The sequence below is a fragment of the Malaclemys terrapin genome, chromosome 6 (assembly GCF_027887155.1).
Source record: "Malaclemys terrapin pileata isolate rMalTer1 chromosome 6, rMalTer1.hap1, whole genome shotgun sequence".
NCBI classification, from domain to species: domain Eukaryota; kingdom Metazoa; phylum Chordata; order Testudines; family Emydidae; genus Malaclemys; species Malaclemys terrapin.
The window spans coordinates 51464255-51488437 of NC_071510.1; the positions used below are offsets into that span (position 1 = coordinate 51464255).

General features: G+C 44.6%; 1 protein-coding gene across 1 annotated transcript in view; it reads right to left on the bottom strand.

Annotated features, from left to right (window-relative positions):
* Window positions 1–24183, bottom strand: part of AUH (AU RNA binding methylglutaconyl-CoA hydratase) — a 198511-nt gene that overhangs the window by 97402 nt on the left and 76926 nt on the right. Inside the window, exons 5-6 of the mRNA XM_054033009.1 lie at window positions 9171–9263; window positions 8112–8168 (exon numbers count right to left, since the gene is read on the bottom strand). Of these exons, the coding sequence (XP_053888984.1) occupies window positions 8112–8168; window positions 9171–9263 (150 nt within the window). The remainder of the gene's footprint in view (window positions 1–8111; window positions 8169–9170; window positions 9264–24183) is intronic.

Sequence of the window (24183 nt, forward strand, 5' to 3'; positions counted from 1 at the left end):
TTCTACATCTTGGTCATCAGCAAGGTTAGAACCTTTAGATTAATCACACAAACCTCCACTACTTGAGCTAACTGAGTAACTGATAGCAATAGTATGTTTTCCTCCTCTATTTAGAGCAGCACTAGAGGGAAGATGAGATACTCATTTTGCCAGTGGGTTTCACAGCTACTTGCAGACAGCAAAGGAATGGAGAGACTCGGGAATCTTGGGTTCTATTCCAAGCTCTGTAGGTGTATGACCCTAGTGGGCTAGGCTCCCTACTATCAGGCTAGGTCTACACTAGTGGGGGGGTCAACCTAAGATACGCAACTTCAGCTACGCGAATAGCGTAGCTGAAGTCAGGGTATCTTAGGTTGACTTACCTGGCCGTGAGGACGGCGGCAAGTCGACCGCTGCCACTCCCCCGTTGACTCCGCTTCCGCCTCTTGCCACAGTGGAGTTCCAGAGTCGACGGCAGAGCGATCAGGGATCGATTTTATTACATCTACATTAGACGCGATAAATAGATCCCTGATAGATCGATCACGACCCACCGATCCGGCGGGTAGTGTAGACGTACCCTCAGTTACAGACCCACCTGTCCTGAAGCAACTAGGAGCAGCCATTACTGGGAAATGTCTGGCTTTGCCCCTGTAGCCCACAGACTCAGACTTTAAGGCCAGAAGGGACTATCATGATCATCTAGTCTGATCGCCTGCACATTGCAGGCAAGAGAGCCTAAACACTCCTGTAAAAGACCCATAATCTCTGGCTGAGTTACTGAAGTCCTCAAATAATGATTTAAAGACTTCAAGTTACAGAGAATTCATCATTTACTCTAGTTTAAACCTGAAAGTGACCTGTACCCCATGCTGCATCGAAAGGCAAAAAGCTCCCAGGGTCTCTGCCAATGTTCCCTCTAATTTTTTCTATCCATGTGCAAAATGAATTTTGTTATGTGCACCAATATTGAGGTAATGTGTGCATGTGTGCCACCAGTAGACACAAAAAGCCTAGATATAATATATATTTTTTAAAAGTTACCATAGGGATAATTACTCCAGGCAAGACAGGTTAGGCATTTTAGAACTCACTACTCAAACAATTATATTTAAGTGAAAGAGAGAAATAAAAATTATGAAATGCACAGACCAGTCAAAAAACTAAAATAGCAGCACTTTGAAAGAATAAAATTACAGAGAATATATGTGCATTGCAGGAAGTATCACGAAGTAACAACAACAATAATAAAAGTAAAGAAAGAATAGCAAATATGGCAGGTGACCAGCTTAGCTTAACAGTGAAATATTCGGTGAGCTTAAACTCAAAAAGGAATTCTACAAGAAGTGGAAATTTGGACAGATGACTAGGGAGGAGTATAAAAATATTGCAGGGGTGTAATCAGGAAGGCCAAGGCACAGCTGGAGTTGCAGCTAGCAAGGGATGTGAAAGGTAACAAGAAGAGATGTTAGCAACAAGAAGGTGGTCAGGAAAGTGTGGGACCCTTACTGAATGGGGGAGACAACATAGTGACAGATGATGTGGAAAAAGCTGAAGTACTCAATGCTTTTTTTGCCTCAGTCTTCACAGACAAGGTCAGCTCCCAGACTGCTGGGCAACACACTGGGCAACAGAGTATGGGGAGGAGGTGAGCAGCCTTCAGTGGTGAAAGAACAGGTTAAGGACTAGTTAGAAAAGCTGGATATGCACAAGCCCATAGGTCCAGATCTAATGCATCCAACGGTGCTGAGGGAGTTGGCTGATGTGATTGCAGAGCCATTGGCCATTATCTTTGAAAATTCGTGGTGATCGGGGGAGGTCCCGGACGATTGGAAAAAGGCAAATACAGTGCCCATATTTTAAAAAAGGAAGAAAGAGAACCCCAGGAACTACAGACCAGTCAGCCTCACTTCAGTCCCCAGCAAAATCATGGAGCAGGTCCTCAAGGAATCCATTTTGAAGCACTTGGAGGAGAGGAAGGTAATCAGGAACAGTCAACCTGGATTCACCAAGAGCAAGTCATGCCTGACCAACCTGATTGCCTTCTATGATGAGATAACTGGCTTTGTGGATATGGGGAAAGCGGTGGATGTGATATATCTTGATTTTAGCAAAGCTTTTGATATGGTGTCTCACAGCATTCTTGCCAGCAAGTTAAAGAAGTATGGATTGGATGAATGGACTATAAGGTGGATAGAAAGCTGGCTAGATTGTTGGGCTCAGCGGGTAGTGATCAATAGCTCGATATCTAGTTGGCAGCCGGTATCAAGTGGAGTGCCCCAGGGGTCGGTCCTGGGGCCGGTTTTGTTCAACATCTTTATTAATCATCTGGATGATGGGATTAATTGCACCCTGAGCATGTTCGCAGATGACACTAAACTAGGGGGAGAGGTAGATACGCTGGAGGTAGGGATAGGGTCCAGAGTGACCTAGAAAAATTGGAGGATTGGGCCAAAAGAAATCTGATGAGGTTCAACAAGGACAAGTGCAGAGTCCTGCACTTAGGAAAGAAAAATCCCATGCACCGCTACAGGCTGGGGACTGACTGGCTAAGCGACAGTTCTGCAGAAAAGGACTTGGGGATTACAGTGGACGAGAAGCTGGATATGAGTCAGCAGTGTGCCCTTGTTGCCAAGAAGGCCAACGGCATATTGGGCTGTATTAGTAGAAGCGTTGCAAGCAGATTGAGGGAAGTGATTATTCCCCTCTATTTGGCACTGGTGAGGCCACACCTAGAGTATTGCATCCAGTTTTGGTCCCCCCAATACAGAAGGGATGTGGACAAATTGGAGAGAGTACAGCAGAAGGCAACAAAAATAATTAGGGGCCTGGGGCACATGACTTTCGAGGAGAGGCTGAGGGAACTGGGGTTATTTAGTCGGCAGAAGAGAAGAGTGAGGGGGGATTTGATAGCAGCCTTCAACTACCTGAAGGGGGGTTCCAAAGAGGAAGAAGCTCAGCTGATCTCAGTGGTGGCAGATGACAGAACAAGAAGCAATGGTCTCAAGTTGCAGTGGGGAAGGTCTAGGATGGATATTAGGAAACACTATTTCACTAGGAGGGTGGTGAAGCAATGGAATTGGTTGCCTTGGGAGGTGGTGGAATCTCCATCCTTAGAGGTTTTTAAGGCCCAGCTTTGATAAAGTCCTGGCTGGGATGATTTAGTTGGGAATTGGTCCTGCTTTGAGCAGGGGGTTGGACTAGATGACCTCCTGAGGTCTCTTCCAACCCTAATATTCTATGATTCTATGTGTTGGGCGGGAAGTGTGTGAGAGACAGAGAGTGAGTGTGTGTGTGAGTGAGAGAGAGACACATACAGAGACAGCGTGTGAATGAGAGACAGAGAGTGTGTGTGTGCTGGCTGCTGGGGAAGTGTATGAGAGACCATGCACTTTCTCTTTAAGCACAGCCGCACTCACCAGTCTGAAGGCTCATTCAGACTGCAGCAGCCACCAGCAGCTCAGTCCACCTCCTGAGCCTTGCCCTCCTCCCCCACTCTACAGAGATGGGGTACGTGGGCAGAGAGAGGCAGGGGGAGAGGAACACCCTGACAATAGTGTACCCTCCTTCCCAACTCTGCACAGCAAGCAGGAGGGTCCCAGGAGCTCCAAGGCAGAGGGCAGGAGCAGTGGAGTGGAGGGGCATCTGAACACAAGTTGCCGGATGTGCGCAGCTCTACTAATCAAATGCATGGCACTCAATTGACTCTTGTGCGGCCATGCAGGCACGCAGCTTAGAGGGAACACTGGTCTCTGCCAATCTGACCCAAGAGAAAATTCCTTATCAACTCCAAATATGGCAAATCAGTTAGACTCTGAGCACGTGGGCAAGACCTACCAGCCAGACACCTGGGAAGGAATTCTCTGTAGTAACTCAGAACCCGCCCCTTCTAGTGTCCCATCACTGGCCATTGAAGATATTTGCTGCTACCATTCACACATCAGCTACATACCATTGTATGCAGTCTCATCATAATGTCCCCTCCATAAATTTATCAAGCCTAGTTTTGAAGCCACTTAGGATTTTTTTGTCCCCACTGCTCCACTTGGAAGGCCGTGCCACAACTTCACTCCCCTAATGGTTAGAAACCTTTGTCTAATTTCAAGTTTAAACTTGTTGACGACCAGTTTATATCCATTTGTTCTTGTGTCCACATTGGCGCTTAACTTAAATAAATCCTCTCCCTCCCTGATATTTATCCCTCTGATGTACTTATGAAGAGCAGTCATATCTCCCCTCAGCCTTCTCTTGGTTAAGCTAAACAAGACAAACTCTTGGATTCCCCGCTCATAAAGTAGGTTTTCCATTCCTCTGATCATCCTAGTAACCCTTCTCTGCAACTGTTCCAGTTTAAATTCATTTTTTGTTAAACATGGGAGCCCAGAACTGCACACACTATTCCAGATGAGGTCTCACCAGTGCCTTGTATAATGGTACTAACACTTCCCTGTCTCTACTGGAAATACCTTGCCTGATGCATCCTAGGACTGCATTAGCCTTTTTCACAGCCGCATCACATTAGCAGCTCATAGTCATCCTGTGGCCAACCAATATATCCAGGTCTTTCTCCACCTCTGTTGCTTCCAACTGGAAGTCCCCAGATTATAGCAAAATGTCTTGTTGATAGTCCCTTTGCACTATAAAATTTCATCCCATTTCTATTACTCCAGTTTTCAAAGTCCTTTGGATCTTCTTGTATGATATTCCGGTCTTCCTCCATATTGGCAATACCTCCCAAGTGTGTGTCATCTGCAAATTTTATTGGCACACTCCCACTTCTTGGGCCAAGGTCATTAATGAAACTGTTAAATAAGATTGGTTCCAAGACCGATCCCTGAGGAACTCCTCTAGTAACCTCCCTCCAGCCTGGCAGCCTTTCAGTATGACCCATTGTAGTCTCCCCTTTAACCAATTCCTTATCCACCTTTCAATCCTTATATTAATTCCCATCTTCTCCAATTTAACTGTATCAGATGCCTGACTGAAATCCAGGTAGATTAGATATACCGTATTTCCTTTGTCTAAAAAAACAGTTATCTTATCAAAGAAGGAAATCCATCTACCTTTTGTAAAACCATGTTATATTTTATCCCAATTACTATTTACTTCTATGTCATCAGCTACTTTCTCTTTCAACATTTGTTCCAAGACCTTGCATACAACTGAAGTAAAACTAATAGGCCTGTTATCTCCTGGATCACTTTTTTCCCCTTTCTTAAAAATAGGATCTCTATTAGTAATTCTCCAGTCATAGGGTATAACCCCCCCAAGTTTACAGATTCATTAAAAATCATGGCTATTGGACTTGCAATTTCATGTGCCAGTTCCTTTAATATTCTTGGATGGAGATTATCCAGGCCCCCAAATTTAATCCAATTAAACTGTTGCAGTTTGACTTCCAACGTGGATGTTGTAATTTCTACTTCCATATCCTTGTTCCCATTAGCCACCCTGCCATGACCCCTAAACTCTTCATTACCCTTATTAAAAACTGAGGCAAAGTATTTGTTGTGGTGTTGGTCCATGCCTAAATTATCTTTAATCTCCACCCTATCTTCAGTGCTTAGTGTTCCCGTTTTTTCTTTCCTTGTTTTCTTTTTATTTATATGGCTATCAAATCTTTTACTATTGGTTTTAATTTCCTTTGCAAGACCCAACTCTGCTTGGCTTTTGGCAGTTCTCACTTTATCCCCACACTCCAAGAGGTAGCTCTCCTTGCTGATCTATCCCATCTTCCATTCTTGTAGGCTTTCTGCTTTCTCTTAATCACTGTTTGAGATGCTTGCTCATCCAACTTGGTCTGCAATCCTTCCCTACAGTCACAGTCCAATCACAAGTAAGAGATGAGACGAAGGTTTCTGACCGTCAGAGGGGTGAAATATTGGAATGGCCTTCCGAGGGAAACGGTGGGGGCGACGGACCTGTCTGGTTTTAAGATTAAGTTAGATAAGTTTATGGAGGGAATGGTTTAATGGTAAAACATAGTAGCCAAGGAAAACCAAGCAATGGTACGTAAATAGCATAATGGCCAACAAGGGTCAGGCTAGAGACTCTTGCCTACATGCTCGGGGTAGTACTGATCGCCATATTTGGGGTCGGGAAGGAATTTTCCTCCAGGGTAGATTGGCTGAGCCTCTGGAGGTTTTTCGCCTTCCTCCGCAGCATGGGGCAGGGATCACTAGCAGGAGGGTCTCTGCCGATTGAAGTCACTAAAACACAGGATTGGGGACTTCAACGGCAGAGTCCAGGGAAGGGTCTTGTGGCCTGCAGCATGCAGGGGTCAGACCAGATGATCATAATGGTCCCTTCTGACCTTAAAGTCTATGAGTCTATGTTCAGTCACTCTGTAGGGGTTGTGTAAGTGCAGTAACACTAGGAATTGTGAGAGGTTTGAGCAAGCTCAATTAGGATGGAATCTTTGGAGATTCTAGCTGGTAAAATCAAAGAAGTCTCTACCGAGCTTGCACAAACTACAATTTTTCAAAGGCTTATAACCCGGACAGATTTGGGACAGAATCCACATCTCCATTGCAGACACATCCCTGACAGAAAGTCATGGGGGCACTAGAGCTGTTCAAAGAAAAGCTCACTAGAATTTAACATGGCCAAAACAACATGTTTTTCCATAGTCTCATTCTTGAAATAACTGAACATCGACCAGCCACTGCCTATATTATCTTTGGTTTTCTGCCTCTAGGATGCCACCATCCTCAACACCACCCTGTGGGAGCTCTCTGAAATAAAAGAACATAGGTAATCAACTGCACCTTCATCTACTCCCACTAGGATCAATTGGCAAGGCAATAATATATCATGATCAACGGCACCACAGGCAACTGACAGACCTAAAAATATATGTATGAATACCTCATCTTCACCCATGGCTAAGAAGGGATCGACCATCAGGATAACCCAGTGTGGTACCCATGCCAAACGAAGGTCTGAATTCAAACTGAGAATAAACTAGGAGATCTGAAACACCTAATTAAGATATTGCGAGATGTCGCATCACAACTTCCTCAATAATCTTAACCAATAATGGAAAATTTGAAACAGGACAAAAAGCATCCAGACTGTCAAATTCAAGTGGTTGTTTCTTATCCAGAGGTTGCACCAATGTTTCCTTAAGGACAGTTGGCACCCTGCTCTTCCTGCTACAAGCATTGACAACTTCCATTAGCAACAGACCTAGTATTTCCCCAACAGCCTTCACCAATCAGAAAGAACATTACTCCAAAGCTGAGGCATAAAATTCTCAAAACACTTCTAGCAACATCAGCTAAAGCCCTAGCAGAGAAGTTTTGTTTCCTCAAGATATTGTTCTTCCATTACAAAGGCAAATAGTTTGGTTCAAATCAGTGTGCTTTTATCTGGAAAACAAAAATAAATGCCCTTCACAATAGAAGGGACTCAAATCAAACATCATTATTACCCCTTTATTCTTTTCAGCCACCCTGAATCCGGAGTAGGGCCAACTGTCCTTCCAAGTGGAAGAAGGTGTTAAAATAAAATAGTAGTCTCTGTCCTCTGAAGATACCAAAAACATTCTGAATGAGATAGAGTGATACATACACCACACTTTCACAGTCAGTATCTTCATATAACTGACTAAAAAGCAATACAAAAGTTGAATTAGTGTCCTAAAGGAACAGATTTAGGAACAGATTGATTTAGTTGGGGTTGGTCCTGCTTTGAGCAGGGGGTTGGACTAGATGACTTCCTCAGGTCTCTTCCAATGCTAATCTTCTATGATTCTAAGATGGTATATGGTGTTGGATCATCAAATTAAATTACCATTTCTGCTATACTAATAGTTACAAATTAATGTTTTTGCACATGCCCCTACACAAATGACATCAGCCTTCAAAGACATTAAACCCATTTACATAACCGTTAAGGCGGGCATCCATTAAAAAAAAAAAAAAACAATCCTACATAACTCATTTCTTTAAAGAAAAAGAAACGTTTTACTAATTTTCGCTAGGAAATATGGTTTAAAACTATGTTAATAACACTTAAAAAATACAAAGTTAAACATAAAATGTATAACCAACAATGCAAAATCACAAGCATCAAGACCACTGGTTAGCAGTTGGATTATCTTCAGTATTGTACAAGACTAAAATTCATACCTGCACCCGGAATGATTGCCAGCTTTGTTTCAACTAGACCCATTTTAGCAGAAGAGGCTTGAAAAGAAGCATAAAATGTAATGAGTTCTTGATATAATCTATACTAAATAATAATTTGAAAAAGTTTATACAAAAGAAGATTCTTTACAACAATCTGTTAATTTATTAAATTTGTCTTCCAAACAACAAACCATCACTTAAAAAAGCATTTGCCTATGGAAATACAGAAAGACACCAAATTGAGCTGCAATTTATTAAAAGAACAAAGAAGCTATTCCTGTCAAGACAGGCTCTGTACCTCATTAATTTTCACACAGGAAGATTGCTGATGCAAGTAAGTTATTTAGATCCAATAATGCACAGAATTATTTGTACATTTTAAAGCACTAAAAGCAAGTGGCAATGTTATTATTTAACAACTTGAAATGGTGGGGAAGTCTGTTTCTGATGATTATGAATTCTTTAGCTGACTGACTACTCCCTCAGGGTCAAACAGCTTAATATACTATGAGTACGCTGGCAAGTGCTCAAGAGCAAGTTTCCATTTACTTTCCAACAAATGGTTTTGCAGTTCTGACAGCTGGATAGATCAAGGTTCCTCTTTTCATGTGCTGTTGTCACTTTTATTTTATAAGAGCTTAATTACTTATTTAATAATACACTCACAAACTAGTTTGGCCTATTTCCTGCAACCTGTTTGTATAATAACAAATTTTGACGACAAGAGCATTTTAATTATAAAAAAAATTCTCAATCTCTGCCCTAGCCTTCTGGGATCACTGCTAATGATATAGTGAATACTGCTAACGATAAAATGAAGATCATAAGAATAAATTAAAACAGGCAACAAAAATGCTCTATCTATCAACAGTAAATGGTATGAAATTAAACATCAGCAATTATTTCAGTCAAGTTTCTGCTAAATCACATAGAAATAATTGAGCGTATGCAATGTCAGATATAAAACCAGTTTTATAAGGACTGTTGCCAAGGCAAGGATTAGTCAAGCCTTCTATAATGCTAATAATCTCCTGATCATTTAATAGGATTCAGTCTTACCTGCCACTCTTATGTCACAGGCTAATGCCAGTTCTAGGCCACCACCTAATGCAGTCCCATCTATCGCAGCAATTGTTGGTACTGGAAGATTAGCTGAAAGAGAAAGTATCAGTTAATACCTGCTCACAATGAACATTTGTGAGTCATTCCTGTATTATCTCTTGTTCAAATTACAATCAGACGAGGAAACACGAGTAACATATCTTCGATGATGATGCCTATCTTAAAATCAATTGTTCAGAATGATTGTTCAGTGAACACATGACACTCAATCTTTCTGCAACCAAATTGTGTTGCAAACTGTCCCATCAGCAGCTGCTCAGTTCTGCCCTTAATTTAGATTGTAAACTCTGAAGGCACAGTCCATGGCATTACAGAAATAACAAAACATTTAAAATTCCAGTACATGTAGACTTGCCAGAGTGCAGTTGAAACATATATGTAATTAGCAGCAGCTGTAACCAGGTTAGAGCTGGCAGCTCTGTGCATCTGATACTGTTTGCATATCATTTTTATTATAATAGTCTCACATATGTAATTGTGATAAAAATATAAGCATCCATCCTCATCTTTATTGATTTTAGGTTCTTTCCTTTCATGTTCACAGTGCACTAAATGAAGACTGAAGGAGAACACTATTCCAGGGTTTCCTACTTTCTGCAATGTGTGGATCACAACTTAACAGAGAGATAGTTGAGATGACAACCTCTGACCAGCTCCCCTCCTATTGATGAGTGCATAATATCCCTTTGGAAAATACAGCAATTGGTTACAGAGAAAAGAAGTACCAGGAAACTAATTCATTTGTAGCTGTCTTTATTGCAAAAATAACAAAAACAAAAAGGAAAGCCAGCACAATTTGGACAGCCAGCTGTCTTTAGACCACCAATAAGCAGTCCATAGATCACCTCTAGTTCAGGACTCAGGGTTTTGAAAGTTCTGCACTATTCTATATTACACTTATGCTATTATAGCAATATGGTAAAGAATCAAATTGATTGGTTGAAATTATCTGTAAGTAGTCTTTTACTGCCAATAAAAACTGGTGCCAATAAAGCACCCTAAAAAATATTTGTCACTCCAGGCATCAGAAGTTACTTGCAAGGCTCCAGAATAGCTAGTACACACCCCAGCTACCAGATAGCGTATAGGGAGTAAAGGATCAGGAACCAGACCTACCCAGCTCCTATCTTTGTTCGTCCACCTGTATGTGAAGATAGGAAGGATAGACTGCTCTAACTCCCTTCAGGACCTGAGCTGGCAGCATGATAATCAGGAAATCATATCCATGCCTCGTGTACTAAGCATGACAGAATCTGGCTTCAAAAGTTAACAGAGATAGGTAACTGAAAAATAATTCCTGGAGCATTGAAAGCTTAATTGCTAGTAATCACAGTTTTTAGTGATTAATACCTACGTTACTCCGAGGGGAATTCTGCGCCACTGTGCGTGCACATAATTTATGAGCCTCACGCATTTTTATTTTTGCGCAGAAAAAGCTTCTGCTGAAAAGTTGTTGCGGTTCCACCTTTTGCCCACCAGAGGGCACTGTGTCAATAGAACACAGCAGCTGCTCCCAGACAGCTAGGGAAGAGAAAGAGCCTGCAGAGCCTTCTTCACAGTACCTTTAGGGTCAAGTCAGGAGACTGGGGGCTATGGAGAGACAGACAGTGTAGGGCTGCTGGGGGGGGTCAGACAGGGGCTCATAAGGGCTAGTGGGGGGGGACAGACTGGGCAGGGGCTCAATGGGAGATGAGGCTCTGGGCCACAGGGGGAAGGGAGGTGCAGGGCCACATAGGGACGGGAGAATGGCTGAGAGGGGGCATGGAGACACATTGGGACCAAGGGAGGTGATGCAGGGCCACATGGAGATGCAGGAGTGGGTGTCTGGGTGAAGATGGAGCGACACATGTGGACAGGGGGTGCAAGGACACATGGGGATGGGGAGTGGGTGTCTGAGTGGGGGTGGAGGGACACGTGTGCCTGACTGAATGGGAGAGGCGAGGGGTCAGCCAGGGTCTGCATGGGGGGAGCTCCCTAACAGTCCCTCCCTGCCCCCCCAAAAAAAAACATACTTCCCTCCCCCCACCCAACAACCATTCAAGTTCACACCCAGGATCCTTCCCAGCAATTATTTCCCTCTCCCTCAGCTCCTCCGTTACCCAAGACTACCCCCCAGCTTTTGCACCGCTTATGGGGTGTGTGGGAAATATGGTTCTGTATTGTAGTTTAAATGAATTATTGCTCAGAGTTCTGTATTAATATGTCTACCAAGGAATCTATTTATCAAAAAACATTTTCTGATTTTTTTGTCATCTGTATTGTTACAGACATACTTGCTGGCAGGTATTTTGAAATGAAGGACCAAAAATACTTGAAACTGGTATGATTATATTTGAATTATTTATTTTAACAAATAAAATATGCAGAATTTTGCAGAATTTGAAAATATTGTGCACAGGTTTTTTAATTTTTTGTTGCAGAATTTTTTATTTTTTGGCGCAGAATTCTCCCAGGACTACTACGTGGATTCCACACTCTTGAGAGGATAGCAAATAATCACAGCCTTCATGGATAATGTTCTGAGTACTAATTAAATAATGACTGCAAGACTGAAAACTAGGCTGCTTCATCTGGTGGTAAAGTAGATTAGTCATTTAGAATGTTAGTTATAGTGCAAACCAAACCCACTTCATAAGGAAATGAAGTCTCAGGAGTAGAAAAATATTATAAAATCAACTTGTTTTAAAGAATTACAGTTACAGTTCCTAATAAGCAGTTCAAAAATTCAAAACTCAGAAATAAAAAGCAGTTTGGTTTTCTTTACTATGTGTTAGCATGCTATGCCATCACTTCACAATGAGTTTAATTCTAAAGAGCCAATTGCAAACTGGCAGTTGACTGAGTGACACTTGAAAGGTAGTCTTTCAATTCTCCATAGATGCTCTGTGCTAATGTGGGACATGCACATATCAAAAGAACAGTAGAATTATCCATTTTAACATCCTTTCACATAACAGAAAAAAAATAAACATAAATGTAAAAATATAATTGTTTTGGATAAAAAAAAATTTTATTCCAAAGTAGTAAAAATTAACATCAAGGGTACAGCCTGTTGGAATATTCATAGATTGCTCGTGTTTATCTTCATTTTTTAAATACTGTATGCATAAAACAGTCCAGTTCAAAACAAATTCTGATCAAACATTTGAAGATCAAGTCCTGCAGATTCAGTTGATTTTGATGCATTCAAATTTGAAGAATGCTAAATTGAGCAGATAGACATGTCAGTCTCAACAATGATTTTACATGGCAAGACGCAGTTGCCAAATGGTGAGTGACAGACAAAATCTATTTAAAGCCTTTTCCAGCAGCTTGATCGTTTTATTCCAGAACATTCCACAATTTTTAGTCACTCTCTGGAATGGTTTTGACACACTGTAAATAAAGGCATGCCACATTAAGGCATGTTTTGCATATCCTAGTCAGCAGCTGGGCAATAGGAATAGATTTCAAATGTGATTAGTATTTATCAATGCAGAATCACAAGGTGCAAGTCTACAGAAGGAATTAAAAATATGGTTGGGTGGGCAGATTAATGAATAATTTAACAGAAAAATAGAGAGTGCAAAATACAGCCGAGATAGGTAAAGTAATCTATGCTTGTATAGAGCTGAAAGTTGTCTTTAGAGGGAGAAGTAGTAAAAAATAAAAAGTCTAGGTAATAATGTAACGCACTAAAATATATACAGAACTAAGAGTTGTGTCAAAGTATAGTAGAGCATCAGAATAATGAATCAAGGCAAAATAAGCCAGGTCATATAATGAATTTCTGAAGGATTATTTCACACATCAAATACACTGAGTCACAAAGCAAAAAAGGGCAAGGAATTTCAGTCATCTAAGAGAAACAATAATTCACCAAAAATACAATTCAATTAGCATTTCTAAACAAAAACTTGATGGGAAAGGTAATTCCCTCCATTTATTTTTTATTACTGGCAAAGATACAACATTAAGGAATAAAGACACCACAATAGTGGATACAATAAAAAGCTAGGTTAGTAGATCACACAGTCAATCAGAAAACTTAAAAAGCTGTGTCCAGAATTTAGGATTCATAACACTGCAGATTATTATAACAACACTGGTATGTATATCCAAGTGCACTGTGGAACTTCTAGTGCATGGTAGCAGGGTCACACAACCAGTTATCACGTGGCAAGCTAGTGTGCTGTAGATTTACACCCTGGCTTTCCACCCACAAAGCATCCACATAAACAAGCCCTAAAATAATTGTCTGTCTGATTGGAGGTGGATATTAGGAGTCCTTCTTTAACAATAATTGCAGACAGTCCTACTAAAGTTGGCATCTGGTCTGGAAGCCTCGACTTAAGAGCAGTGTTTTGTAAATGTGTGGACCAAGCTCCACTTAGCTGCCCTACAAATTTCAGAAATAGGGCCTCTCATCACACAGGTCACATAGGCTGCCTGAGCTCTAGTGCAGCAGTTTTCAAACTGTGAATCGGGACCCCAAAGTGGGTCACGATCACATTTTAATGGGGTCACCAGGGTTGGTTTAGACTTGGTGGGGCCTGGGGCCAAAGCCCAAGGCTCACCACCCAGGGGCTGAAGTCCAAGGGCTTCAGCTCTGGGCAGCAAGGCTCAGGTTACAGGCTCCCTGCCTCAGGCTGAAGCCCTTGGGCTTCGGCTTTGAACCCACCCCCACTCCCCAACCAGAGCACTGGGGCTCGGGCTTCGGCTCTGATCCTCCCACCTAGGGCAGCAGGACTCAGGCAGGCTCAGGCTTTGGTCCCACCCTGGGATCGTGTACTAACTTTTGTTGTCAGAAGGGGGTTCCAGTGCAATGAAGTTTGAGAACCCCTGCTCTAATGGAATGAGCTCCAATGTGACTCTAACCAGGCTAACTTGTAACATGCCTTTAAACAGTTGAAGACCCATTTATATAATCTCCAGGATTGGATATCAGGAAAAACTATTTCACTAGGAGGGTGGTGAAACACTGGAATGCGTTACCTAGGGAGGTGGTGGAGTCTCCTTCCTTGGAGGTTTTTAAGGCCCGGCTTGACAAAGCCCTGGCTGGGATGATTTAGCTGGGAATTGGTCCTGCTTTGAGCAGGGGGTTGGACTAGATGACCTCTTGAGGTCCCTTCCAACTCTGATATTCTATGATTCTATGATTCCAGGAGACTATTGCCTTCCCCTTAACCTTTTCTGCAAAAGCCACAAACAGTCTAGGTGTGTTCCTGAATAGTTTTGTCCTGTCAAAGTAAAAAAAGATAGTGCCCTTACCACATCAAGTGTTTGAAGGTTAGCTTCCCCAGAGATCGAGTGAGGCATGGGAATGAAAACTGGGAGACAATTAAACTGGTTCACATGGAATCCTGAAAAAAAAAAAAAAAAAAAAAAAAAACCTTTGGGCAGGAACTTGGATGAGGACTAAGTGACTCTGTCTTTATGAAACACTGTATAAGAGGGGCCCATCATTAGGGCCTGAATCTCCCTTGCCCTTCAAGATGATGTAATGGCCAATAAAAAGGCAGTCTTTGTAGATCTATGATAAAGGGAAAAAGGCCTCTCGGGGATTAAAGGCAGGACCCACCAACCCTGCTAACACTATACTGAGGTCCCAAGAAGGAGGGGGATCCTAAAGTCCTTAAGGAATACTACCATTGCACAGTGGGAAATACAGTATGGCCCTGGATAGAAGGATGATGTGCAGATACTGCTGCAAGATGGATCATTATGGTCCACCAGCTGTTAGAAAGTCCATTTTGTTTCATAGCTAGTAAATAGACCAATATTGCTGAAACTGGTAATGTTAAGGGTGACAACTGAGATGCCTAAATAGAAAACCGCTTCTGTTTAGCTTTATAAGTCAGTCAGTCTGGTTGAGGATTCCTGCTTTGGAGCAGAACATTCTGAACTTCAATGAAACAGCTTCTTTCAGTGGATGTCATCAAGACAGCTTCCAGGCTAACAAATGTAATAAAGGTGGATCTGGATCTGATGGTTGTTCCACGAGACTATGTCGGCTAGGGTACGTACAGTCATGGGGGGCTGTGTTGAGCGGTTCATCAGATCTGAATACCAGAACTGCCTGGCCCATGCTGAGGTTATTATAACCATCAGTCCAGAGTCTTGCCTCAATTTCTTCAGAACCTTCGGTATCATGGGATCGGCAGAAAAGCATATATTAGCCCCAGTGACCAAAGGATGAGAAAAGTGTCTGCCAGGAACCTGAACTCAACCTTTCTCTAGAACAAAATGTTGAAACTTGTGGTTTTGGCTTGTAATAACCAGGTCTATTTCTAGGAATCCTCACTTGCAAAAGATGTTCTGAATATTTGACAGACTACTCAGGGTTGTTTGAGAATTACTCCTGAATGGTCTGGTAAGGCGTTCTGAAGGTCAGAAAGATGCAGAGCCACTGGAATTTGATTTGGAATGCACCACGTCCAGAGCCAGATAGACTCCAGACAGAGTGAGATGACCTGGTTCCTCCTTGTCTGTTCATGTAATGCATAGCTGAGATGTTGTCTGTCAGCACCTGGATTGTGGCTCTTCAGAGTAAAGGCAGAAATACATTGCATGCCAAGTGGAAGGCTCTATGTTCCATACGTTTATATGCAAATGAGCTCCCTGAGGGGACTACATACCTTGAGTTGTTAAGTAAATCTAGATGCGCTCCCCATCTCCACTGTGAGTGTAGACATATATCATTAGTGCCTTAGTAGATAGAGGCGCAGAGAAATTTATTCCTTTGCACACCTGAAGAGGGGCTTTCCACCAGTTTAACATGATAACTTCTTGACCAACATGTCCATGTGGTTTCTCCTGGGTATATACACTGTTTTCAACCATCTCTGCATGGAACATAGGTAAAGTCTTACAAACTGCATCATGTAGGTGCATGAGGCCATGTGTCCCAGATACCTAAAGTATGTTCTTACTGATGGTTTTGGGTGAGCTTGAAGTTGGTTAATGAGGTTTACTGTCACCTGGAATGATTCCTACAGAAGATCAGATCTCAATGACCTGGAATCTAATAGTACTCTAGTGAATTCTATGCTTTGTTCTACATGGAACAAGTTTGGATTTCTCTGTTGACTTTGAGTTCCAGGTTGTGAAGAGCTTTAATAGTCACCTGTTGGAGTGATCTTCCTCAAACCAGCCAGTTGCTGAGGTATAAGTAGTCCTGGACTTCTTGTCTTCTTAGATCATCCTCATAACTTGTCACTCCAAAACTGCAGACAACACCTGGTGTTGTCACTTGTCTCAAATAGTTCCTCGGGGTTGGATGTTGACTGGGGGCACAGGATCAGGAAGTATTCAAGTGTTTGCTTAGGCTCGTCACTTTTGGGGTCATGCCTCAGCTTCCACTTGATCATATTGTCTACAGTCTTTGCCATTCTAGTTCGCACTCAATTTAAGGTACAGCAGTATTTTCATTCAAGATCAGTGATGTGGGGGGGGATCATTCTGAAGAAGGTTCTCCAGGATCATTGGCATTTCTTGCCATTTTGTTACTCTGTAGCCTTCCACAGAAGTATTTTGGGATAAAGGATTTTCAGAGGCAAAGTTTTTTGTGGACTTTGGCCTCTTGCATGGTCAAATGTGCCTATATAATGGGTGTCCCAGATTTTATGCACCTGTTTTTTGTCCCTCCTTTCTACTGAAGGCATCTTGCCTCACTGATGATGGTGTAATCCCTGTGAGGCAGTGTAGAGACAGCATCCAGGTCAATTTCAAAGTCCCTGTGATGATCCTATAGGCTTGATTGAGTGCAGTATCAATTTAGTGAGCATGGCTCGAACATGACCATACCAAAGCCCAGTTCTCCACAGCTGAGTAACACAAGTCAAGACTGGTTGCTCTGTGTATTTTAAAGTCAGCTCCCCATTTTGTATTGTGTACTCCTGAGCTAGTGCAAGTCTATCAACCAACACTGGGAATCACACCTCCCAGCTGCAGTGTAGTCATACCCTTTGTGTCTTTCTCCCAAGGTGTAGATTTGGGAGGCCCTGGCTGCTGCAACCTCTCAGACAAATAATCCTGGTAACTACATGGAAAAAGTACCCAAATCCTTTGGAAGAGACTTTGTACCTCCTGTCAGCTCACTTGAACATGGCCAGAATAGATGCTGGTATGTGCCACAGGCCTTTCACAGGCTCCAGCAGTCCTTCGTTTATAAGTATGAAGAGCCCCTCCCCAGGCATGGAAAGGTGCAAGATGTCCAGGAGTTTGTGAGGATGCTCCTGCACCACTTCCAGAGGTATATCTAGAGTCTTTGCCATTAGCTTAATGAAGTTATCAACTGAAGAAACGGTTGAGGGATTTACTTCTTCATTGGGAGATGAGGAGGAGATTGGAGCAGGAATAAATTGTTCTTCCCATGCAGATGTAATTCCTCATCACTTCTCCTGCCTTTGCAGGATCTGAGGCTGCACTAGCTAATCTGGCTGTGTGAGTTTATAGTGCCTCTTTGGAAAGGGTGATCTAGGCCTAGAGTGGGCTGAAGATGCAGGCCATGAATTGTGAATATGTCTGCTCCCCTAGGGCATTCAGTAGGGCCAAAGCAGATACAGGTATTGGTACTGGGATGGGGGACACGTGAGGGGAGAGGGAGTACCAAAAGGAATGCTCCCTATGAGCCATGGGTTCTTTCCTGCTGTCCCTTACAGATCCGTCCTCAAAAATCTCTTCCTGACTCCCACTTTGCCACCCTAGGGGGAGGAGGAGGAGGCAGTGGTGGCTATGTAGGAGAAGAGTCCCAACTACCTACCAGCGGGGATGAAGAAAAAAAGTACACCATTTTCAAGACAGGCACTGTCCTGTGAGGAATTATCTGTTTCTGCTAGGCTCTCACTAACTAAGTAGGGCATGAAGTCTGTATCTCCGTTGCCTACCATGTCAATAGACTTAGTGAAGCTTAGTTATTACCTCTTTCATTCAGGAAACCCCAGTACAGGGACCACTGTTAAATCACTTGGTACCATATATGCCCTGGGTACCAAACCACTAGGTACCAATGTGCTGGGCACAAAGGAACAGAGTTCCAATGTTTGCCTGTACAGAAGCACCATTTGCCAACATGCTGGGTTGAAGAACCAGTACTGAGGTAGTCACAGTCTGGAGGGTTAGTGGTGCCATCAGTGCTCTCTTAACAGTTGGGACCAGGGCATCAGAGGGACTCTTCCAAGGCCACTGGCTGCTTTGACTGTTGAGCCCCTGTCACCATGATTTATGAATCTTAAACCTCAACTTAGTAGGCACCAGACAGCGTGACCTCTGGCTTGGCTCAACTCTGGAGCATTGCTCCTTCCTAACCTTGCCAGAGGTCAAAACTGGAATGGAAATGTATGACAGGGACTTCTTGGTTGAAGTAGCCAGGGAGCTCAGGGTGGAATCTCAACTTATTAGAGAGCTCGAGGACAGGGACTGACAGAGGACTAAGGGTCCAGCTGCATCGTTCCTTTTGATGTCCAAGATAGCTTGCATAAAAAGATCCAGGAGGAACAATTTTAAGTGAGCTTGTCCACCTTTCTGAATCCATTCAGAGGAGGAGTGACATATGGTAAATTGCTAAGGAATATGTCCTTCTCCTAAGTGAAACTGGTATCTAGAGTATTTATCATTAAGGTATTGAAGATTAACAGAAGGAGCATGTTTTAAACCGCACAGATTTTGCTTCTACCATTTTGCTAGAGCTCTTGTATGGGGAGAAAGGGTATGGGTCCTAGTCTAAAAAGCAGAACCTGACTAAAATGGTTGTTTGGGTATGTGTTGGTAACAGGCAACAAAACTAACAACTAGCACATTGAACAGAGAAGCAGGCAGACACTGCAAGAGTTCCATCTCATTGCCATGGGCAGTAAGAAGGAAGCGAGTGGTGGTTGGGCCCTCTCTGCCCTTTATGCCTTCAGGTGGGGGGACAGGACAGGCCTGGTCCCAACAGACACTGCTGGCTAAGAGAATCTGATTAAGCACACGAGGTGCATACGAACAGGAGTGGACTCCATGTGGATAATCACTTGAAGAACACTATAGACATTTGTCCTATGGAAGGGTATGTCTACACAGCAAATAAAAACCCATGGCTGGCCTGTGCCAGCTAACTTGGACTCACAGGGCTTGGGCTGCACGGCTGTTTCACTGCTCTGTAGACTTCCAGGCTTGGGCTGGAGCCCGGGCTCTATGACCCAGCAGGGTTGGAGATTCCAGAGCTCTGGCTGCAGCCTGAGCCTGGAAGTCTACATAGCAATGTAACAGGCCCTCAGCCTGAGTAGGCTGGCATGGGTCAGCCGCCAGTTTTTCTTTGCTGAATAGACATACTCTAAGGCCTGGTCTACACTAGGAGGTTATGTCGAATTTAGCAGCGTTAACTCGAATTAACCCTGCACCCGTCCACACAACGAAGCTATTTATTTCGACATAGAGGTCTCTTTAAATCGATTTCTGTACTCCTCCCCAATGAGGGGAGTAGCACTAAATTCGACATGGCCATGTCGAATTAGGGTAGGTGTGGATGGAATTCGACGCTAATAGCTCCGGGAGCTATCCCACAGTGCACCACTCTGTTGACGCTCTGAACAGCAGTCCGAGCTCAAATGCTCTGACCAGCCACCAGGAAAAGCCCCGGGAAAATTTGAATTCCTTTTCCTGTCTGGCCAGTTTGAATCTCATTTCCTGTTTGGACATTGTGGCGAGCTCAGCAGCACTGGCAACAATGCAGAGCTCTCCAGCAGAGGTGACCATGCAATCGCAGAATAGAAAGAGGGCCCCAGCATGGACTGATCAGGAAGTCTTGGATCTGATCGCTGTGTGGGGCGATGAGTCCGTGCTTTCGGAGCTGCGATCGAAAAAACGGAATGCGAAGATCTATGAGAAGATCTCAAAAGCCATGACGGAGAGAGGATACAGCCGGGATGCAACGCAGTGCTGTGTGAAAATTAAGGAGCTGAGACAAGGGTACCAGAAGACTAAAGAGTCAAACGGACGCTCCGGATCCCAGCCCCACACATGCTGTTTCTACGAGGCACTGCATTCCATTCTAGGTGCGGCTGCCACCACTACCCCACCACTGTCCGTGGACACTGACGATGGGGTATTGTCAACAACCGCTTCCTCGGAGATGTTCGCGGACGGGGAAGATGAGGAAGGAGATAAGGAGGATGAGGCAGTCGACAGCGCTTTCAATGCTGATTTCCCCGACAGCCAGGATCTCTTCATCACCCTCATGGAGATCCCCTACCAACCCTCCCAAGACGGTAACCCAGACCGTAAATCAGGGGAAACATCAGTAGGTAAGTGTTTTAAACATTTATTTTGAACAGAATAGGAATGGTATCTTAACAATGGGTTTTTCATGATTAGTTTGCCCTAGGCACTTTAGTTTCTAGTCCTTGCCAATGCAGCTACTGGAAAAGTTTGTCAACATGTCTGGTCTTTCATAATTAGTTTGACCTAGGCACTTTAGTTTTTAGTCCTTTCCAGTGCAGCTACTGGAAAATTCTGTCAATATGTCCAGGGATAGAGCAGAAATCCTCCTGGGACATCTCCACGAAGGTCTCCTGGAGGTATTGTGAAAGCCTTTGCATCAGGTTCCTGGGGAGAGCGGCCTTATTGAGTCCTCCATGGTAGGAAACTTTTCCGTGCCAGGCTAGCAGCAAGTACTCCGGGATCATTGCCTCGCAAAGCATGGCGGCATACAGCCCTGGTGCTTGCTGGAATTCATGCAGCATGCGGTCTTTCTCTGTCTCCGAAATCCTCATCAGAGTGATATCACTCATGGTGACCTGCTTTAAATTAGGGGAATGTTAGTATTGGGACTGATTGCCTGTTCCTTTACATAACTGTAACCGGCCATTTACAGCCATGCGGTGGAGGCGTGACAGGGGCAGCATGGAAGGATCTTTCCCGGGGACAGCCGCGAGGGGGGTGGGATAGGGGCAGAGTTCATGCTGGCCGGATTGCCGGCAGCAGGAACTGGCCAACGTTAGGAGCATTGCTTGGAACATGAAAGGAGGGCACTGCTATAAATTAAGCTTTAAGCAGCCAAAAGTCTACGGCTTACCATGTCCGCCAGCTAGCCGAATTCCGTTATCCGGCCCCGCTTGTGTGATCTGTACAGCAAGACCCCAGGCACTCAATGGGAAGGCCGAAAATTTGACCTTGTACTGAGTGCGCACGTGATAGGTGCTGTGCATGGTCTTGTTCACAGAGAAAGACTATGTTCATTGTTCACAAAAAATTATCTTTCTGAGGAATTCACTCCCCTTTTTCCCATCCCACAGCTGCGAGTGTCTCCCAAGCTACCTCGGCATCCCCCTCCCCGAGGCTGGCGCAGATCAGGCGACAAAAGAGAAGGACATGGGATGAGATGTTCTCAGAACTTATGGGCTGCTCCCGAGCTGAGGTGGCACAGCAGACCCAATGGAGGGAGAACATGTCGCAATACCAGCGATCACACAGCGAACGGGAGGACAGGTGGGGGCAGGAAGACCAGCAGGCGACTCAAACGCTGCTTGGACTAACGAGGGAGCAAACGGACAGGCTCCGGTGCCTTGTAGATGTTCTGCAGGACCGGAGGCAGGAGGACAGAGCCCTGCTGCATTCTCTCTCTAACTGCCCTCCCCTGCCACAAAGTCCCATCCTCCCCTCACCCAAAGTCCCAAGAAGGAGAGGCAGCAGGGGCCGTGAAAACAGTCACTCCACCCCTGCAGACTGCTCAAGTAACAGAAGGCTCTCATTCCCAAAGATTTGATAAGTCCTTTCCTTCACTCCAAAAGCACCTCACCCAAGCCCCCGTCCCAGTTTCATCCCCTAACTGTGTAGTTGTTAATAAAAAATACGTTTCTGTTAATTACTGTTTCCATCATGTTCTTTTAGAGGAGAGTGTGTTTGAAGGGGGGAAGGGGGTTGGTAATTGGAGAGGACAGTCACCTTTACCAGGTACAGACATGGGGGCAGGTTCAGCAGAAGGTCACACACACATTGCAGTCACTAGGCACCCTGGTCAGGCTATGTGAGTTTGCGGCGGGGGAGGGTGGTTACAGATCTTATGCAGCGGTCCACGCAGCAGGGGATCTGTAACCGCCCTCCCCCGCCACAAAGTCACATAGCCCCCACACACAGAGTCCCGAAAAGGAAACCACCACTGCGGACTGCTCTAGGAGCAGGAGCCTGTCATTCCTTGAGTTTAGAAGCGTCCTTTCCATCACTACACCTGCTCCCCACCACAGTCTGCATCCCAGTTTCAACACTTTACCACGAAATCCTTAATAAAGAAAACGGTGTTAATGAACAAAGTTTCATTTATTTTATTTTTAAAGGTGTGTTGGAAGGGGGGGACGGGGGCTGGTAACTGGAGAGGATAGTCAACATTAACCGGGTAAAGAAACGGTGGCAGGTTCAGCTTCTCTTTAAACAAACTTAATAGTCACAGGTTACCCTGCTCACTCTGGAACCTAGCTTTCAAAGTTTCCCGGATGCACAGCGCATCCCGCTGGGCTCTTCTAATCGCCCAGCTGTCTGGCTGGGCGTAATCAGCAGCCAGGCGATTTGCCCCAACCTCCCACCCCGCCATAAACGTCTCCCCCCTTGCTCTCACAGAGATTGTGGAGCACACAGCAAGCTGCAATAACAATGGGGATATTGGTTTCGCTGAGATCAGAGCGAGTCAGTAAGCTTCTCCATCTCCCCTTGAGACGTCCAAAAGCACACTCCACCATCATTCTGCACTTGCTCAGCCGGTAGCTGAAGAGTTCTTTTTCACTGTCCAGGGCGCCTGTATAGGGCTTCATGAGCCAGGGCATTAGCAGGTAGGCTGGGTCCCTGAGGATCACTATAGGCATCTCCACATCCCCAACAATTATTTTGTGGTCCGGGAAGTAAATACCTTCCCGCAGCCGTCTAAACAGACCAGAGTTCCTGAAAACCCGAGCATCATGAACCTTGCCCGGCCATCCGACGTTGATGTTGGTAAAATGTCCCCTATGGTCCACCAGTGCTTGCAGCACCATTGAAAAGTAGCCCTTTAGGTTAATGTACTGGCTGGCCTGGTGGGCTGGTCCCAGGATAGGGATGTGAGTTCCATCTATAGCCCCACCGCAGTTTGGGAACCCATCGCAGCGAAGCCATCTATGATTACCTGCATGTTTCCCAGGGTCACTACCTTTGAGAGCAGTAGCTCAACGACTGCGCTGGCTACTTGCATCACAGCAACCCCCACGGTAGATTTGCCCACGCCAAAGTGATTCGCGACTGACCGGTAACTGTCTGGCGTTGCAAGCTTCCAGAGGGCTATGGCCACTCGCTTCTGGACAGTCAGGGCTGCTCGCATCTGGGTGTCTTGCGCTTCAGAGCAGGGGACAGCAACTCACAAAGTTCCAGGAAAGTTCCCTTACGCATCCGAAAGTTTCGCAGCCACTGTGATTCATCCCAGACCTGCAGCACTATGCGGTCCCACCAGTCCGTGCTTGTTTCCCGGGCCCAGAATCGCCGTTCCACAGCATCACCATGACCCATTGCCACCATGATGTCCCGTGCTTTGCGAGAGGTCTGTGCCCCTCTCAGACTTAATGTCCTCACCACGCTGCCGTAGCCTCCTCGCCTGATTTCTCAGCATCTGCCTCTGAAAAAGGTGGATGATAAGGTGCGAGGTGTTGACAACGGCCATAACTGCAGCGATGATCACAGCGGGCTCCATGCTCGCAGTGCTGTGGCGTCCGCGCTGTCAATCACCAGAAAAGTGCGCAAACTGATTGCCCGCCAGCGCTTTCACGGATGGAGGGCGGGAGTGACGGTTGAATGACAACAGTTACCCAAAACCACCCTCGACACATTTTTTGCCCAGCAGGCATTGGGGGCTCGACCCAGAATTCCAATCGGCAGCGGGGACTGCGGGATAGCTGCCCACAGTGCACCACTTCCAATGTCAACGCTTGCCCTGTTAGTGTGGACTCACAAAGTCGAATTACTGTCCTTAGTG